The sequence below is a fragment of the Hermetia illucens genome, chromosome 2, assembly GCF_905115235.1.
Source record: "Hermetia illucens chromosome 2, iHerIll2.2.curated.20191125, whole genome shotgun sequence".
Lineage (NCBI taxonomy): Eukaryota > Metazoa > Arthropoda > Insecta > Diptera > Stratiomyidae > Hermetia > Hermetia illucens.
In genome coordinates, this window is record NC_051850.1 from 186,211,716 (window position 1) to 186,230,454 (window position 18,739).

General features: G+C 41.0%; 1 protein-coding gene across 6 annotated transcripts in view; it reads right to left on the reverse strand.

Moving 5' to 3' along the window:
* Window positions 1-18,739, reverse strand: part of LOC119647411 (ecdysone-induced protein 74EF) — a 717,970-nt gene that overhangs the window by 125,998 nt on the left and 573,233 nt on the right. For 2 of the 6 annotated variants that reach the window (XM_038048289.1, XM_038048288.1), the window contains exon 1: window positions 6,660-8,775. The exons of 2 other annotated variants lie outside the window; for them this stretch is intronic. In XM_038048289.1, the coding sequence (XP_037904217.1) occupies window positions 6,660-7,443 (784 nt within the window). In that variant the 5' untranslated portion in view covers window positions 7,444-8,775. Of the gene's footprint in view, window positions 1-6,659; window positions 8,776-18,739 lie in introns of those variants that run through there. 2 more of the 6 variants (XM_038048291.1, XM_038048290.1) reach the window with 1 other exon arrangement.

Genomic DNA, 18,739 nt, shown 5'->3' on the forward strand with positions numbered 1-18,739 from the left:
TCCCATAAGTAAAAAAATGTCGGAAAAGAAATAATTATATAAACTCCTCCTTTCGAATAAGCTCCAAATATTTAATAATTTTTTTTCATAATTTCTGTTGAGTTATTTAAATATTTTTAAAAATGTCATTTGAACATTTTTCTGACGTCATTATTCTGGCTGCGGTGGCTAGAAGCTTTCCCAACATAGATCAGATTTAGAACACGGAAAAATAAATAACGAACAACGCCTTAACCTTACACGTCACTTCACCATAGTGTTGTAAGCATCTTTTTGTTTCCTGTGATGTTGAAGAAGAAATATCTTTTTTTTTGACATTTTTTCCTAGTGGACTAGCAAGAAGCGCATAGTGTTTGCTTAACCCTAGAATTTGTAGATTCAATATGAATCTAGACGGTGGACGCGGTGTCAAAAAAGTGATTTAGATGAGTAAACCATTTTGAAACGATCTCCATGGTAGATGTCCAGCACTAAGATAGGGGATAACTGGTTCCCGAAATATCGGTATATGCCATGAAAATATGCTAAAGAAGGGCAACGACGGAATTGTTTCATTTATTTCGCTATTCAGATTATCATGTAGTTTTCATTATCATTTCTGGACCTACCACTGTACATTTTTTTGGCCTTCTTAAACCACACCTATAGGTAAACATGACCAAATTTTTTCCAGTCAAACTATAGTTACAGAAACCAGAAATTGGATAAAAATAGCGTTGATGCCCTTGAACGATTTCGGGGATTAGATAATCTGGCAAGTAGTCATATTAGGATTATCTATCTAATCTAGAACGTAATATCAACAAGATTTTACACTGAAGGGAAAATCAACTGGTTCCCGAAATACGGTTTATGTTTTCAAAGTCTAGAACGGAGAAGTTTCCTGATCGATCTCGCGGTTTCGTCTATATCTATTTTGATTTTATTTATTTGTGACAGGGACCAACTTATACTAACATAATTTAGGAGATTTGTTAAATTTTTAGAATTAGAGCCCGCTAATACCCCCCAATAAGGAAGGATGCCTAGGGCTCGCCTCAAAGTGTTTCGTCCCCGAAGAGTTTAGACCATTTTTACTGACCTAGGAAAGAGCTCTTTCTCAACTTTCTATGTATTCGGACCCGGATTTCTAAAGAACTAACTTAAAGAACATCAATTTTCATTCAAAGAAAATTAGGGGTTAAAACGAGTCATAGCATTCATTGAACATCTTGAAATCCGTCTTTTTGAGGTGAGTAATTTTCCGCAACATCCAAATGTCATTCGCCAACATAAAACGTAACCATTCGGGCAAAAAAAACATTTGGAACAAACAACAAATGGGTTTAATAGATCAATAGAGCCACCGAATGGTGACAATATTTTTTATGCTTTTCCGAGAGACCCAAACAATCTGGCAAAGAGTCTGCGAATTGAGTCATATTCCCTATACATATATTTCCATCCAAACCATTCACGTACTACCGCATTTATTTCGAGGATTAATTAAATCAGGGCCATGCATTGGGCGGAGACAGATTTTTATATTTTACGATAGTCTAGAACATATTGTATGAAGTTTGAGGAAAGGAAAACAGGTGAAGCAATCCATTTGGCACCGATGTCAAAATTATAAAAATATCAGAAAATATTGCGTACGTGAGGGCTGATGGGTGGAATTGTGTTGAAATTTTTGGGTAGGAAATAAAGTGTAGCGAGAATAGCTAAAGGGCCGGATTATCTGACCACGACCTAATTAATTTTTTTTAGGTTGTTTGTTTGGTGGGATGATGTGACTCAGCAGATAATTGAGCTCTTCCTGATCTGTTTTTGGATGGAGATCGTTTCATTGATGTTATTTTTTTATGTTTGTTTCATAATATTTTATTTTTGATTTATCTTACAATGAAAATATGAGTATTTTATATTTTTTTCAACATTTAGTTAGGGGCGAGGAGATATTACGAAAAACTTTCGCGGTGGGATGAGTGCTTAAAAAATTTTTGGAAATGGACGGTTGTCAAAGCTATAAATGAATTATCAAAAGGGTTAATCTCGGTGGGGACGGAAAAAAGGAGTTTCCTCTGTTTGCTACATTATTAGCTGGAGTTTTTAGAGTTTTTCCTCCCTCAGTATCTGGTGCTTTGAAATGGAAGGGAGGAAGACGGGGTAGCAATCCTGTCGGCCGAACCAAAGCCAATTGGCCGAGGAGAACCCCCACGTTATGGCACCAGAAAATGCTGTACTCAGTTTAACTTGCTGACCCTGATGCATTAGGGTAATCAGGTCCAAGTTTGCACGGAGAGAGAAGAGACTTGGGCCACGAAACTTCACCAAGCACCACCGGAACCGAGATAGCCTCCTGAGTCCATATGTCTTGGAAAAATTCCTGGGCCATGTGCTCTCAGCCCGCTTTATTTTATTTTGTCCCCTAGTGGGAGTTTCATGGGGGTTGTTGGTTGCATTAGAGCCCCAGACGTGAAGTTGCTTTTACAACTCGGGTGCCGTACTCGTTAGTTCGGAAGAGATTAGGTTTTGCATCCACCATCAGTATAAATGCTGAGCCATTCATTCAGTATAGATTGGTACCATTGTTGCTTGTCACAGTAGGGCTCTGATTGTGGTCATAGAATCAATCTGTGTTTTAAGTAGACCGTGAGGTTAATTTCATACGAAAGGACCAGGACCTAACTTCCTCAGTGTTTTGTCTAGGGACAAGGCTGCAATTGTCTTTGTAAAACAAATACCATATTTCAGGAATAAGTTTCTTTTTTCCACAGAGTTTTGCCTCTTGACAAAACTCAAGCACTGAGGAAGGGAAAAACCTATTCCCGAAATACCGTATTTATTCAGTAAAAGTAATTGCAGTCAACAAAGGAAACTCCTTCTTTTTTGCTTCATCTAAAAGACTGGCTACCAAATTCACTCTAAAAATGGCTAAGCAGAGAGAGCAGAGAGATTACTCAGAAGATTTAGTAAAATTTTCAGTGCGTGTTCTCTTTTTCTCTGTAGAAATGAATGAATGAAAGATCATTTGATTAAATCCTTTTATTCGTTTTTCAAGTTTTAAGAAATGTTCAATGGACTACCCATCCCCCCCGGACCCCCAGGCGCGGCCAGCATAGAGGCAAGTTAACATCTGGTGACGAAACACTTCGATGGAGCTTCAGTTATTCCAGGCAAACCGTCAGAATCAATTTCGCCAACTTTCCTTTTTTAAAGTTTTTGAGATAGCTCTCCCCCCAGGAACGAGATTGATTTCCCGGCGCATTGCTTGAATTTGTATGGTGGAAGAAAGGCATTGCGTATGCTCGACGTTCTTCAATCACTTGCGTATGAAAAATTTCGTGCACTTTTTATTCTGGTTGGTTGCTGTCGTGTATGTATGATGCATGGAATGGGGAAACATACACAAGAAGACCATTTAGGTGTCATCGACACGCGCACTAGTTAGCTACCACGTACCTAACTCGTATATATGCAATGACATCCGGTGCCGCCTTGAAACTCGATTTGCTCCTTCTGAATGTAGTCTTCTTGTTCTCTTCTCTTGGCCATCGATGACTACTCAAGATGGTCTTCCGACCATCGACCAATCTTCTTAAGCCATTACAGACTGAAAAAGGGAGTATCTAACTTTCGGAATAACGGTATATGCAGAGTTAAAAATTGGCTTCTTATTAAAATTTTTTAGCCGATGCTAGCGGCATTCAAACTACTAACTTCCACCTGTTTGAATGTTCAGTACTAATTCCATTTACTGCCGTTTTTATACCGGAGTTTTTTTCAATTAAACCATAACTGCGGGGAGGGAGGACGTTAGAAAGGTCCAGAAGAGGGGGGGAGGGGTTGGTTTTATCTGATATGAAATGATAGTTCAGATGTGGAGGAGATTTGTTAGCCGTTCCTTTCTGTTCCTGGATAAATACTATGCACCTGCTGTATTTCGGGGACCAGCTTTCTACCAAATCAATAAATACATTGATGAAGGGAACAACTGGTTCCCGAAATACAGTATAATGGGTAATTTTAATAGACGTTTTATGCAAGAACGGAAGTCTCCTTCAATTTCTTCAATACGAGGTCTCATTCAATTTCCAATGAAGACTGTTTTCTATTCGGATTTTCCGCGGTGTTTTAGTAGGATGGGCTCTAGAAGTAGAAGAGATGTGACTTCTGGGACATTTGTTCAGGATAATGTTCAGTGAAGGGAGTGCCGAAGTTTTTCATTTGGCATCCAACCTAACTAGTTTTAGGGAATAATGCACATGTAATCTTCCTACAAATAAGTAGACTGAGCGGAAGCAGAAGTGTTTTGCCGGATGATAGCCCTTGTAATCAGCCTCCATATATTTATTCATTGGATTTATTGGCTTTATATAATAAGGCCCAATTTATGTCATTAAAAAGACACTGAAAATAAAGCCCCTAGGTATCTGACAAAACCATGACTATTCATATGAAAATCATCTCCATTCTTAAAATAATCTTTTCTCAAGTTCGAAACTCGAATCAGATCCAACAAATCATCCACCTGAAACTCCAAACTACAATCGAATCCAGCCAGACCCAACAAACAATCCACCTAAAACCCCCCCAAACTAAATGGCCTTGCATCGATCCGTCAGGTTACTGTACCCAAAGATACTAATCAAATCAGAGAATTCGCAAAGACGCATATTTTCGAGAATCCAGCAATACGTTCCTATCCCTTCCCCCTCCCCCTTGACACCATCTTTTCCAAGCAAGATTATTGTACTCAGGAAGTTAAATAATTCTCAGATAGGTGGGCAGCTTTGGGTTGTTGTTCTTAAACTTGCATGCCAACTTTTTTTTTTTGTCTTGAGCGACTTATTAAAATCTTTTGTAACAAAAAAAGAGTCAGTGAAACACGACAACTTCTACGGTAGACAGAGGGGTAAAAAAAAGATAAAGATTCTAAAACTTTAGATGGATAGTAATTGAAGATCGCATGTGACAGGTTTTTGCTTAATTTATGGATTTTTTATTGTGCATGTTTGAAAAACGATGGAAGGAAGGTGGGATGGACAGTCGCTACGTCGATAATCCATTAATGTGGTCATAAATAATTCTCTTGGTAAATTTATCATTTGATTTATATCAGGCATATTTTTGGGGGATTGCTTCACATAGTCCAGTTTTCCAAGGGTCGACAGTGAATGTCTTCTCTGTTCATTGCCTCTCAGAACTTACATGGACTGAAAGCCGCAAGGGGCACCTATGTACAAAGTAGCGAAAAAAATATCCCCGAATAATTCTCGCGAACTTCCGATAAAAAGATTGTCATGTATTGATCCTGAAGTTCCTTAAAGCCTTTACGTCATTCCCTCGGCTTCCTCCACTCCCTATCGAACCTTATCAATAATCGAACCCTTCGAATGCCGCAGAGAAAATTATACCTTGCCAAAGAGTTAACGTCGCAAGGACCATATTATTAAAATGCAACTTGAGACGACCTAAAACTGAATCTCCCTGAATAGTTCCTTCTCAGACTACCCATTCGTTTGCTATTCGGACATCGTGACATCGAATTGCATATGCACAAGAAACTTAACCTTTCCTGTTCCAGTTCTTTCTCATAATCACGACTTGTAAGGACTATTTTCGAGTCCTTAATGGACTACTTTTCCGCTACATTCAAGTGCATCTATCTTTCGTCCAGGAGAAAAACTCACGCACCTCCTTGTCCTCGATTCAATCCTAACCTACTTTGGATAACGGAATAGAATCTGGGGAGTACAGAAAAAGGAGTGCATCGCGCATATACCCACATCCAATGCATGGAAAATTAGGTCAATTGCAAGGATAGTAATTTTTTCTGCGTCTCCCAATTACTTTATCCTACTTGGGTTTTCCTTTCCATTGACGGAGGAACGTGTTTTTTTTTCTGGTGTTTTCTTCTTTTCAATTTCATTTCTCGTCCCACTCGGGATGGCAAAAAAATTAGGTCTAGCGGGACGATATTGTCCTATTGAAGAATTCATTATTTTGCCTTGCTCAATCGAAAGAATTTTATCAGATACGCTAAGGAAATCGAATTGTGAAGGATATTGAATAGATGCAACAAGGTTCAATAAGGGTTTTATTACGTTCGCGATGAAAGACGAGCTGTTGTTGAGAGAGTGCTTCCCACATTACTGTTTAGTCCTGTTTTTTGCTATTATGGTTGAATGGATGTTTGGAGGAGCATTTTCACGGATGAAGTAGAGGTGAAAGCAACGGGTAACGGTATGGTATAGAGGAAAACGGTAACAATATTGTCTGAGAATTTTTTTGTCCAAGAAAAATGGTCCCAGGTTTTTTATCTGAGAAAGGACCTTTATGGGTTCAAAGGAAGATAATATGTAGGTGATATTATGATGGAAGTGTTGTGTGAAACACCTGCTGAGAAGTATCTGATTTCTGCGGCGAAGAGATATGAGAAAAGTAATAATTTGGCAAAGGGAAATTAAGATAAATGTCGACAATAAGCGTCAAAACTAGTAAACTGGGTAGAAATATTGTGAAAGCAAAAGTTTCGCGTAGCTTTCGAACATGAAAGCAAAATGGGTTCATTTCCAAATTTCAGATGGCATTTAGTCCTACATGACCTTTACTTCAGCGAAACTGAAACGCTCTCTACCAAATCTAATATCAAATTAAATAAAAATCAAACTCACAATATCGTTTCATCAGACTCTTCTTATAAGCCGCGCGTCCTTGGCCTTTTTCCTCGCCCGGTCCACCGGAATCATCTGAATCTGTTCCAGCCGAATATGTTCGTCGTCTTCTGCTGGTTGTTAGATCCAATGGACCCTCCTCATCATCATCATCATCGATCGTTTGCTTTCCATCATAATCCTCTGAATCACCACTATAACTTGCCGGACGATCACTTTCCATGATCTTATCTGAATCGCAACCACGACTGCCCACTCGACAATTGTACTCATCCTCATCATCACTGCCAATTCTACCGTTGCTACCATCATGACCATTATCCTGTTCATGATCACCACCTAATCTACGATCTCTGGAATTTCGGACGAAATCATCGTCTAGATCCTCATCGTCATCACAACATCCAATGTCTTCTGTGTTACAGTTTTGTACCATTCTTGGAGGTGGTGTTTGGGACCTGCCTCTGTGATCCATGCGATCATCAATCGGTGATGGTGATCGCGTTAATCGGTGCTTCAATCGATTGTAAAGGACGAACGACTTATGCTGTGGACTCTGTGATCCTTGATCGAGCCGGTGAGGTGGAGAGGGTGAGTGATGATGACGAAGTGGTGGACTGGCTGATGAGACTGATCGACGCCTGATGACGATCGGCCTTGTTACGGGCTGTTGTTGATGCTGGGGCGTGGTTGGAGTTGATAAGGATTCTGTCGATGAGGAAGAAGAGATTTTTGTCTGGCCACCAGCAAAGTGGTTTGCTGTGATGTGCTGAAGCATAATCATGATGAAAGAGGTTCGGGCGAATTGGAGTCGTTCAAGAAAATCTGTAGGCAAGTGATCCTCCGAATGGTTTTCACTGAGAGTTTTCAAACTATCACTGACAGAAAACGCGAGTTGGAGTTCTTGTTGACATGGTTCCGCGATTTTGAGTCTTTGCCGTACTAATTAGTAACGATTGATTCAGGATCACTTAGTTCGGTTCTCAAGGGAAGGTGTATGATTCCTGAGTTGCCGGTCTACTGACTGTTCGTTTCTTGGCCTATACTTCCGCGGATTGGTAGATGTGCCAATCTGAGTTGGGGTAAATTTAGGGCATTTAAAACTGATTGCTGAAGTAATGGAACTACATAGTAGCTACACTTGGACCTGTTTCAACTAATCACAATTGAATTTCGTTTGGTGTCTGTTAGACTGAATGAGCCAACTGAAATTTCAATATTTACGACCGCACTCTGCCACTTTGTTTCACTGGTACGTTGTAAGTTTGTATTATTTAAAAATAAAGAATTGTACTTTACATTCCGGGGACTGTTATGTTTGTTGGTCTGTGGTTGATTTGAAGTCACTCACTTGGTGATATTAAACTGTTCCCAGGCTCTATGTCCTGCCCGCTTCGGTGAAAACAATTTTCCAACAATAGTTGATTGTTAGTATCTTTTTTTTTACATTTTATACGTTATATAATTTTTATTTTTAAATTTGCATATTTGATTGAAATATTTGTACAAGTAAAAACTTCGTATATAATTTTTGTTGAGGTAGAAATGGAGTGATATTTTTTTAAAAATTTATTCAGAAAACTTGGGGGTGATTCCCTTCTGATTTTTAATTTCACTTGTACTAAAAAACGACACGCTTTTCCCTTTTTCAATTGGAAAACTTCTCCGGAATCTGTAAGCACTCCACTATACAATAATCCATAAAATTCCTTGCACTCGATTTGATTCCGTTCGAAAGGGTTTTCCAGATTACCCTTATCTCCGACGATTCACGCGATTGGCCCGTATTCACGTTTGCACTGGTTTTTAACAATTTTTAAAAGTGTACAATATTTTAAAATATTCACTACGCGCTAAAAAATCAAATGAGAGACTAAAACTCGGCTTCCGATCGGGTTTGAAAATCAAATAAAACTCATGGAAAATCCAGGAAAATGATTGAAAATTTTGCTGGCGCCCTCGTTCAAAACGATAAGAAGAGGAGAAGCACCGCTGGGAAAAGATATCATCCGCGTCCTAACCCGTCCCGTTCTCGAGTCGGAATGATGAAACGACTCAAAAAATGACAGCCGTGAAGTTGTCGTTGCCGTTGGCTCTTCTTGGCTGGCGCGAGTCGAATCTCGAATCGTAACCGAGGAGGAAAATGTCGTTTTCAAATGGCTCAGCGGCTGGCTGGCTGCATACAAAACTCACACACCCTCCATGCCAACACATGCCCAATTTTCCCCTGAACATGTGTGCGAGGAGCGAGTTCGTGTGTAGTGAGCTATCCGTATATAATGGAGGGACTGCCCGGAGAGGGGAGGGGGAAGAACGCGACGAAATTCCGCAACGGATGCAGTCATTCTCTGGACTCAGATTGGGCAGGTTGTGCATAGAGTTGAGGAGGTAGCTCACGCATACAGTCGCGAAGATTGCTGACCTTCCTCTATATTTTGGCTCTTCTCATTCGGAAGCCTCCTCGGTACATAAGGCGCTTGGGTACTCATTGCTTCCATGAGTGTGACGGAAAAGCCGCTTTCTGCCACGCCGGACACAGAGCACGCAACAAGAGGTGAGTTTTCCCCTACATTCAGCTCTCAGCCAGGCATTGCATCGAATTCAGCGGTTCCCTCGTAAACTGTTTTCGTTTTCATTTGTGGCCCCGCTTTTATGTACGCTTGGAATTGTGTTATTTATTTTCTGAATTGATGTGTGTATATTTGTTTGTTTATATTTTTCCCTTTCATTTTTATTCAGCAAAATGTCGTCCGCTCGCATTTGCAGCGGCATCAACTCGCACTCTCGATAGGTCAGGAATGGAACGAAACGGCGTCCACCGTGGGCTGGATTGCAAAGCAATGCCAAGTGCGTTTGTACTCGCTTGTTGGTATGGAAATGAAGCTGGTAATATATTCGGATCCTGGTATGATTGGGAAAAATGCTAAGAAAGTATTTAGATCAAAATTGAATGGGTTGAAATTGGAGACAGGTTGGTTTGCAAAAATTTTGTTCTTTGAATTTTATAGCTCTTTGTATTCGTTTTGCAGATTGGGTTTTTAACGCAAGAACGAAGGGCAAGTTTGAGTGCATTCATCATGATGACTTGCTTGCACACATTTTGTGATCTCACTGTGACCTACAGGACTTCAGTCAGCTTACTCTCTCTCTTTGCTGAGACAGAGGGATTTATGTGTGCCATTCAGGATAACGTAGTTGCCACCCGAGCTTATAACAAGTTCATAATGAGGGAGCGGAAGGAAAACGACCAGTGCAGAATATGTGGTTCGACATTAGAGAGGTGGGACTATCTCTATTGTGAATGCAAAATAATTCATCACAACTGAACAAACGGACATGGGCTGATCACCAGAACATGTCCAATCGCTGTATTCCACAACATTAAACCTGACAAAACGATGTTCATATTGCCATACCTCATAATAGTAACACTGAGCGAAAATACGTGGGAAAGAGGTGAACTATGAGTCACATACTCGGGAAATCAAAGAAATTTGACTCTTGAGATGGCGGTGGAAGTTCCTATATTATTGGATCCTGGATGCTCTGGAACTTCTACTGTCTAGCACAAACCATGCAGCTTTCCGCAAATGTGCTCGATGTTGCGAGGGACTCGACGGATTTTGGTTTAGATTTTGTCAACGATTTTCCCCAAACGCACATATAATCATGGGCATTTTGTCATATGCATAAAGTACTGGAGATGATTCAGAGTTAACTGAGAAGAACATATGAATACAAGGGACATTTTCCTTGAAAAAACGTTAAAAAAAAAGGATTTATGAATTGGCGCCCAACGTGGGTGAACTTTTATATAATATGTATGTCAACTGATGAAATCATCTTCCGCCTTTGTCCTCCTCAGAAGCAGGTTTCGGATCACCTTGATTGGTTGTCTCATTGTTGTGGTGATGATGACGCGGATGTCCTGGGACTTTTACTGTCTAGTGCAAACTAATAATATTTCGCAGATGTGCTCAACGTTGTGCTGTCAACGGATTTCCTCATTGATTGGTTTTGGTGCTACCAAAACCCCTCTATATATTACGTAAGTAGGTTGGATTGTTCAGGCCTAACTGATTGGCATTTAGTGCTCTATGTGACACCTTTGATAAACTACGAGAAAATCGGGACTACAAATTAGCTGGAAAAGGCTACATACCGGAAGTCACAGCAAATTATCTTGGGGAATCCAAGGTCCGAATTAAGCTTTTGTGACATTAATGATGATGATAAACAAATTTTCTGGCGGTACCCAGGAAAATCCCAGCAGATTTAGATTGCAGTTAAGATATGAGAGTTTTCAGAACGTTAACCTTGTCTTGGCAAGACATACCCTACTAGGAGGACAACACCCCACTCCCAATGTGGCAGAGCACTTTATGGTTTAGGTTTTGTCAAAGATTTTTCCCAAACGCGCATACAATCATGAGTGCTTCGTTATATATCGAGTTTTCTACATTCCCCGAAGGAGCCATATGAATTTGCACTTTTAGAACAAAGCAACGAACTAAAGCTTCAATTTAGATAAAGTACTGGACGCGATTCAGAGTTAGCTGAGGAGAAAATGGGAATACAAGGTGTATCCCTTTCGAAAAAAACGTTAAAAAAAGATTTATAAATTGGCGCCCAACGTGGGTGCATCTTCGTATATAATTTATATCAACTGATGAAATTACTTTCCGCCTTTGTCCCCTTCAGAAGCGGGTTTCGGCTCCTTTGGATCAGTTGTGTCATTGCTGTGTCACATCCAGAATGAAGAAAGTGGCAGGCCACCAAAAAAGCTTGAAGACTCGGGATCGGATGCAATTTTGAGCGAACATGACACTTTGAATCCACAACAGATCGGTCAATTATTTTCCGACGTTTGCAAATAATGGAGAAAATTCACAAATCGGGGGTGGGGACTCCAACAGGAAGGACACATCAGAAGTTCTGCTTCAGCGATGCAACAGAAAGAGACCTCCTTTGAATCGTCAGATTTAGGAGCGACAAAATTATGCGTTGAATCGTGAGATTCAGGAGCGACAAAATTATGCGAGGACCGAGGACACCGTCATTTCGGTGCGGAAGTAATGCAGTGTGTTGGTGGGACCAAAGGGGTGTGGTGCATTTGCTACTAAACCCTGGCACCATGGTAAATGCTGATTGTTGGCAGGATCAACTTGAACTAAGTATTGACCAGAATGGGCCACAAGACACAGAAAATAATCCTTTGGCATGATAATTACCACATACGACAAAGTCTTCCAAAGATCAGTTGGCAGCTCTTGGTTGGGATGTGGTACCCTATCTGCCGTGTTGACCAGATTTGGATCCCCCCTGCCATTCTTTTATCAACGGGAACCAATACTTCAAACATTACGAGGAGGTCGAAAATTGGCTTGATAAATAGTTTGATTTGGAAGAACAAACATTTTTAGGAAAGCCGGAAAGGTCCGCTAACCATTGTCCTCTGGTCTGATGTCGTCCTTCGTATCTTCCTTCTAAACGTGTTTAGAAATTTTTCAGGAGCTTCAATTGGAGTCAAAGTGTTTCCAACTTATGTCTGCAAGGTTAAGGCCATCATAGCTAAGAGATTAGATTTTTGTCTGGTATTTATAGTCTAGCCTAAAAATGATAGACAAGGGTAGTTTCTTCCAAGCTACAACTTTTAGTTTTCAATGTAAATATATATTTCGGGAGCAAGTTACCCCATTCATCAGTGCCAAGCTTTGAAAAGTAAAAATTGTCATTTGGAGGAAACTCCCGTTGTCTACCATAATTGCTGCTTTGGGTGATAAGTTAGTTTTGCTGCGATCTCAAATTAAAGCAGGACCTCGTACAGAACGCTGCCATCGACTCTGTCGTATGTTGTTGTTTGTTTGTTGTTGTTTTGAAGTCGACAAATATTTAGTGTTTGGATCGACACTGAACGCCCACCGTTTCTCGAGCGTCTGTTTTGCGGTGAGGAACTGATATATTGTCAAGTGTCCAACTCTGCAGCCATTCTGGTACTCCTTGATGACGTTTCTTGATAGAGATTGAACCTGATTTCAAGTAATTTGATGAATATTTTTGAGTCGAGAGAAGCTAAGGACTGCCCTTCTAAGAATCGAAAAAATCAAAAATTTGACTGACGGTTTCGTCCAGGGCAGAGGCAACTCATCAGACGCTGCCTCACCTCTGCCCTGGGAGCAGCGTGATCGAAAGTGCCAACAGGTCGTTGTAGTCTAAGCTAGACTAAAGCTAGGTTGTTGTTTAGGATTCCGTAGCCTACACAATGACGAAATCTATGAGCGATACCATGACCGTCCGGTTGTGGATAAAATCCGGCTCAATAGGTTACGGTGGGCGGGTCACTTAATCCGTATGGATGAGGATGATCCCACCCGGAAAGTCTATAAGGGCAATATCTATGGTAGGAAAAGAAGACGAGGCAGACCCTGCCTAAGATGGAGCGATGGCGTGGGCCAGGACGCCAGACAGCTTTTAGGGATATCGAATTGGTGGACCTCGGCGCAAAACCGGGATGTCTGGAGTTCCTTATTAAGGCAGGCCTAGACCGGATACCGGTTGTTGCGCCGTTGATGATGATGATGTTGTTTAGGATCTGCGGGATCCTAAGTCCCCATCCACTTGATGGTGGACCGGACTAAATGAGGAGCAACTTACTCCCTCGTTTTTTAGTCCATGGATCCCTAGTTTGGAGCGTAGCACCCCAAGCATTAAGAATCGAAAAAATCAAAAATTTGACTGACGGTTTCGTCCAGGGCAGAGGCAACTCATGATCCTCATTTAGTCCGGTCCACCATCAAGTGGATGGGGACTTAGGATCCCGCAGATCCTAAACAACAACTGCCCTTCTAGTTCCTCGTCGTTTTGTAGATGAGGAGAGGAGGTCTTTCTTTTCCTTAAAAATTTGTTGAATATGTATACAAGTGACCACTTTTTCGGGTTATCGATGGTGTGTTTTTTTTATCTCTGCGGGTATATTAAGTATTCCCACTTCATTTGCCTTTAGACCGTTTTTTTGCTTGCGTCGAAGGAGACCAGAAAGGCGGCAAAGTATGGCGCCCACCTTTTTCTCTTTTGATGATGCTGTCACATGGTTGGAACCAAACTTTCAGGCTTTTCACTGTTTTGTAAGCAGTCAAATTGATGTTTTTTCTTTCTTAGAATTATTTCAGTTTTTCTCTGAGTGTCGTCATATTATTCTGCTTTGGCTGGACTAGGACGTTGTCTATATTCTTCGTTGGACTCATTTTTTATGCACTATTTTTGACACTCTTTGTCTAATTGGACGATCCTTTTTTCCGGACTCGTCGTCGCGTCGCTTGTTCTTGACCATTATACTTGTATCTTTATTCTCACAAGTCATGGAGTATGATTTTAGGTCCTCTCCTTTGCTTAGGTCAAAGCGGAAATATATGCCTGCCCTGATGGTATACTGTCGAGTTTATTGAGGTTGAGGCTAACTTTGTTTTCATACAATGGATGGATATATGACAACGATAGTGCCCTTCAAGATCGCAGCTTGCTCCGTAATGCTTTTTAACATTTTGTAGTGTCCGCGGCTTTGGAGCAGGTGTATCATTTCGTTCGCTCTGTCTTGTAATGAGCCGACAGAAAATTTATTTGTTAATAGGCAGCATTCATCTTTTCTCACTACTTAGCACCCCTAATCTTCTCCATTACCCTTCAACTTCCTCAATCCTAACCCGTTATTCACTTATATTCTAAAATATCATTTTAACTTTCTTTCCACAGTTTTATTCACAAATCCCTTCCAACTTTTAAATTTCCCGAAACCATAAAATTCAAATAATAACAAAGAAATTTTCAAATGATTCAAAATTGATCATTAACATTTTTTCTCGCTGTTTTCAGTATAGACCTGATAAGGCTGTATATTATTAAATGCATTTCTAACGTTTGTTTCAGGCTAAGGTGAAATACTATGCATGAAAATGTAAATGCTCATGTTGGGATTTTGTGAGGATCTTGATATTGGAAAGAAGCTGGTTAGATGAAGGACGTCACTATGAAAAATATAGAAGTAGCTTTTGTTGCTGCAATGTTTGTTTAGGGATTGAGAGCTTAAGATCTAGCTCGCCAAAGCCTTGGTCCGAACTGTGGACGGATTCACGTTGGATATAATTCGCACTCTTGTAGTATTTTGCGAATTACATATTACAGGGGGAGGGGGCAGGAGTAATGAGTTGCCTCCGTCCTGGTACCAAACCGTAGCGTCTTCGTCCCTCTTTTAATTTGTTATTGTTTCAGCTGATGATGGATTTTAGGTTCATTGTCTGGGCCGAAAAAATTGTGATATTGGGCAGTTGAGTGAAAGCCAGGCAGCTGATTAGGGGACTTGCTTCTTGTCCTTTGCTGGAATAGGATATTCCTTGTAAGTTCTGAGTTAAAAAAAGAACGAAAAAAAAGGAAGAGAGTTTTGTTCGGATTTGCAGCTAGTGATGCATGGGTTTTTGGATTTCTACGTTTTAAAATCTGAAACCGAATGTAAGTGAAATGATTTAATTTTATTTCGAGATAAAGTGATGTTCTACCATTTGGATTATTTCTTAGAGGTAACATAGAAGATAGATATGCCCTAAACGAGGGGTGTCCTTGGACCAAAAAAAGAGGGAGTAAATTGCTCCCCATTTGGCCCGGTCCGGCATCAAGTTGATGTGGACTTAGGACCCCGCAATTCTCAAAAACAGATATGAATTATTATCACTACAACGGGATATCCTAGTGCATGGATGATTGCAGGTTCTGCAAAGCTATTTATGTATGTTTCTAATGGTAACATGGGAAAAGAAAACACAGTTCTCGTGCGTCCAAATCCTGTTTTAGTCGTTTGTCAAAATTTTTCGCCTACGAAACACACTGCTTTCGCAGGAAAGCATTCCCCGTGGTTCAATTTTGTATGTTTTTTCGTTTTTTTCCCTTTTAAATTATTGGGTTGTGGAATCTTCGGGGTGATGATGTCCCGTGGCAATTGGTGACCGATTTGATTGCGTTTGGCTACTTGAAGTTGGACCGCGCTGCAGATAGAAGCTTTTTGAGAATTGCGGGGTTCTAAGCCCGCATCAACTTGATGCCGGACCAGACCAAGTGGGGAGCAACTTACTCCCTCTTTTTTTTGGTCCAAAAAAATACATTTTATTTAAAAATTTTAACCAATTGATTATTTTGGATCTAACTTTTACTTAAAAATCTGATTAGTCCTGGGTTAAGTTATAATTGATTTAGAAAAAAATGGGAACTTCCTTTTCATCGTCGATACTATTCTTCATTTTTGATCGATTATGCATTTTTGTATGCATTTCTCTTCTCTTGAATTACAAACCATGGATTCAGTTAAATATACTCCTTTATTTGAGGACATCCTTCTCCGTCGTCTTCTCCTTAACTCCTGTGGGACTCACATTAATAGAGGGACATCCTCCATTTTCATAGCCTGAGAATGTCAAGGCAAGTTTGGAACTCCAGAGGTCGCGCTTCTTGAAGATCTGAGGCAGGATAAGCATCGATTGAGGGTGTGATACGTCGAGGATCCTCCCTTTATGGGCACTCTAAAGGAGTACTGTGACAAAACAGGGAATACAGAGAAAAAGTACTACAGGAAGCCTAAGGAAACCATGTGATACTTCGATACCACGAGACGAAGGTATGGTCGACGAAACTTCATTCTAGGCAGTCGTCAACACACCGGCAACGAGCGATTTCTTAACGAAAAATCCAGTGAATCAAGACTACTGCAATCGGTGCCGAACACCTGGATGATGAAGTTAGAGTACCACGTGCAAAAAAATGCCACTTCAATAGGACCAAAAGATTTACGTCAGACACTTCGTGCAACTGAAGAGCGAGTCGTACTTCTGTAGCAGTAGTTGGAGAATGTGCGTGGTAGCCAATCGGATCAGAGCGTCCGATGGACAGCCCGTATTCGAGAAATGATCGGAGGGGCAGGTAGCGAGGATTGTTAAATTTCTGCATGTGGAAGTCGCCTTTAGTATCAATGAAATTACGCGCGAATAAATGAAGTTTGAGTATGTGGTCCAACACACGGGCCCAGAGTTGCTACTGCTCATTGTACCTATTGCTAGGGATACACCGTTTATGAACCCCTATCAAACGATCAAATGCCTAGGCGACAGGCATTTAATTGAACGCTAGCACGGGCATGTGCTTAGCATTGCAATGGTCACTTTTGTTTTGAAATGTATAGAGTTTGACTCAAAACAATGAAGAAAGAAGGATCATTCGCATGTTGTGAAACCCGTGGGTACTACAAAAGAAGGGTTCAAGAGCCATTCGAAGAAAAAATAGTTGAGAATTGTGAGACCGCAGATACCACTGATTGCAGATTACTACCAATCAGCGTTAAGCTACTTATAGGCCTAATGCAGTTTTGCTATGTTCTAATATTGATTTTAAAACCTTAGAAATGCGTTCGTGCGGCGCTCGGTCTTTTAACCACTTGGTCGTTCTTGCCCCGAAATTTACCCGATAATCTTTCAGGGATTACATCTCTTTGAAGTTCCCAAAGAAGTATTTTTTTATTTCAATATTTTTCAGTGAATACATTTTTTTAAATGACAGATTTAGGACGATAATATTTTGATAACAATATAAGATTTTCCGATGGTCCTCCACGCCAAGCGTGAGATCTCCTTTGGAAGCAATCAGCTAATGGATGTGGCTGGACTGAGTTGTTATCAAGGAGAGTGTAGGATGTAGGGATCTGTTCATAGAAGAGATAAGAATCAGAAATATGAGTTAAAAGCTTCGAGCGCCCCGATGGTATCAGTGAAATCACGCGCGAATAAATGAAATTTGAGTATGGAGTCTAACAAGGGGACCCAGAGTTCTTATCGCTCATTGTACCTATTACCAGGGATCCACCGTTGGTGAGCCCCTATCAAACGATCAACAGCGTCAGTTCGAGCGTGCCCAAGACGCTGTTCATGCAACATTTGGCCGAATATGTGCGATATGTTTTGACAGTAGTGGGCAAAGACGCGGATTTGAACAAATTTGTGGAAGCCGCAGAGGGTATTGTCGAAAGCTAGCAGCCATCAAAAATTGCAGTAATGCAGCAAGCGGCCTGAAGGTGACGCATTTCAGGAGGCTCCACTGGAGTTGCTGCGGTAGACGGTCGTCAGTTATCCCGATATGGTGGCAAATCTTTTCTTCATTCAACCTTCCAGTCTAAAGACACCAGCAAGCTTAAGGTTATATCCGGCAAAGGCTATTGTAATCAAGACCAATATACACCCATAATTTCTTAATCACGGACTGAGACGAGATTTCTAATGGAGGTTCGTCATAGCAGATGTCGAACAGCTCATTTAAAGGTAGATCTTTTAAAACAGCATTGCTTATTAGTTAACCTGCCTAACTGTGGACTGGTGGGCGGGAGGAGGTCTCTTGAGCCAACGGCCGCAGGCATTTGCAAGTGCATTGAGCCCATATCCATCATCTCACATGGCACAAAGTATCTAAATATTATGCGAGTTCATGGACGTGGCTGTCCCATCTGGGCAGGTGCTCTGAAGTGGCGAGGAACTACGCGAAGTGTCAACCTTATCCACTGAAAATGACCAAGGAGAACCTCCACGTGTTGGCATCGGGAAACGCTGTACTCATATTCGCTTGCTGGTCATGGTGCAATAGGTGAATACTCCAAGGTCTTGGGCGATCAGACCTGAGTTTGCAGCGGAACCATCTGAAGTGGGTTCGGCCATGAAGTCTCACCAGCGGTTATCTGGTACCATGAGAACCGGGATAGCCCTCCGAGTTCATATGTCTCAGGAGGACAGGGGGGATCATCTGAAGGGGGTTCGGCGACGAAGCCTCACCAGAGGTTATCTAGTACCATAAGAACCGGGATAGCCCTCTGAGTTCATATGACTGAGGAGGATTCTGGGGAGTGTGTTCTCGGCCTGGTTACTTCTAAAAATTGTTTGGAACTCTGGCATACCCATTTCTGAATTAGTGAATAAATATCTGCCTTAATTTGGATATTCTACGTAATGGATATGGATGATCCAATCCAAGTTCAACAAATTGTCACTATTGTGTGCATA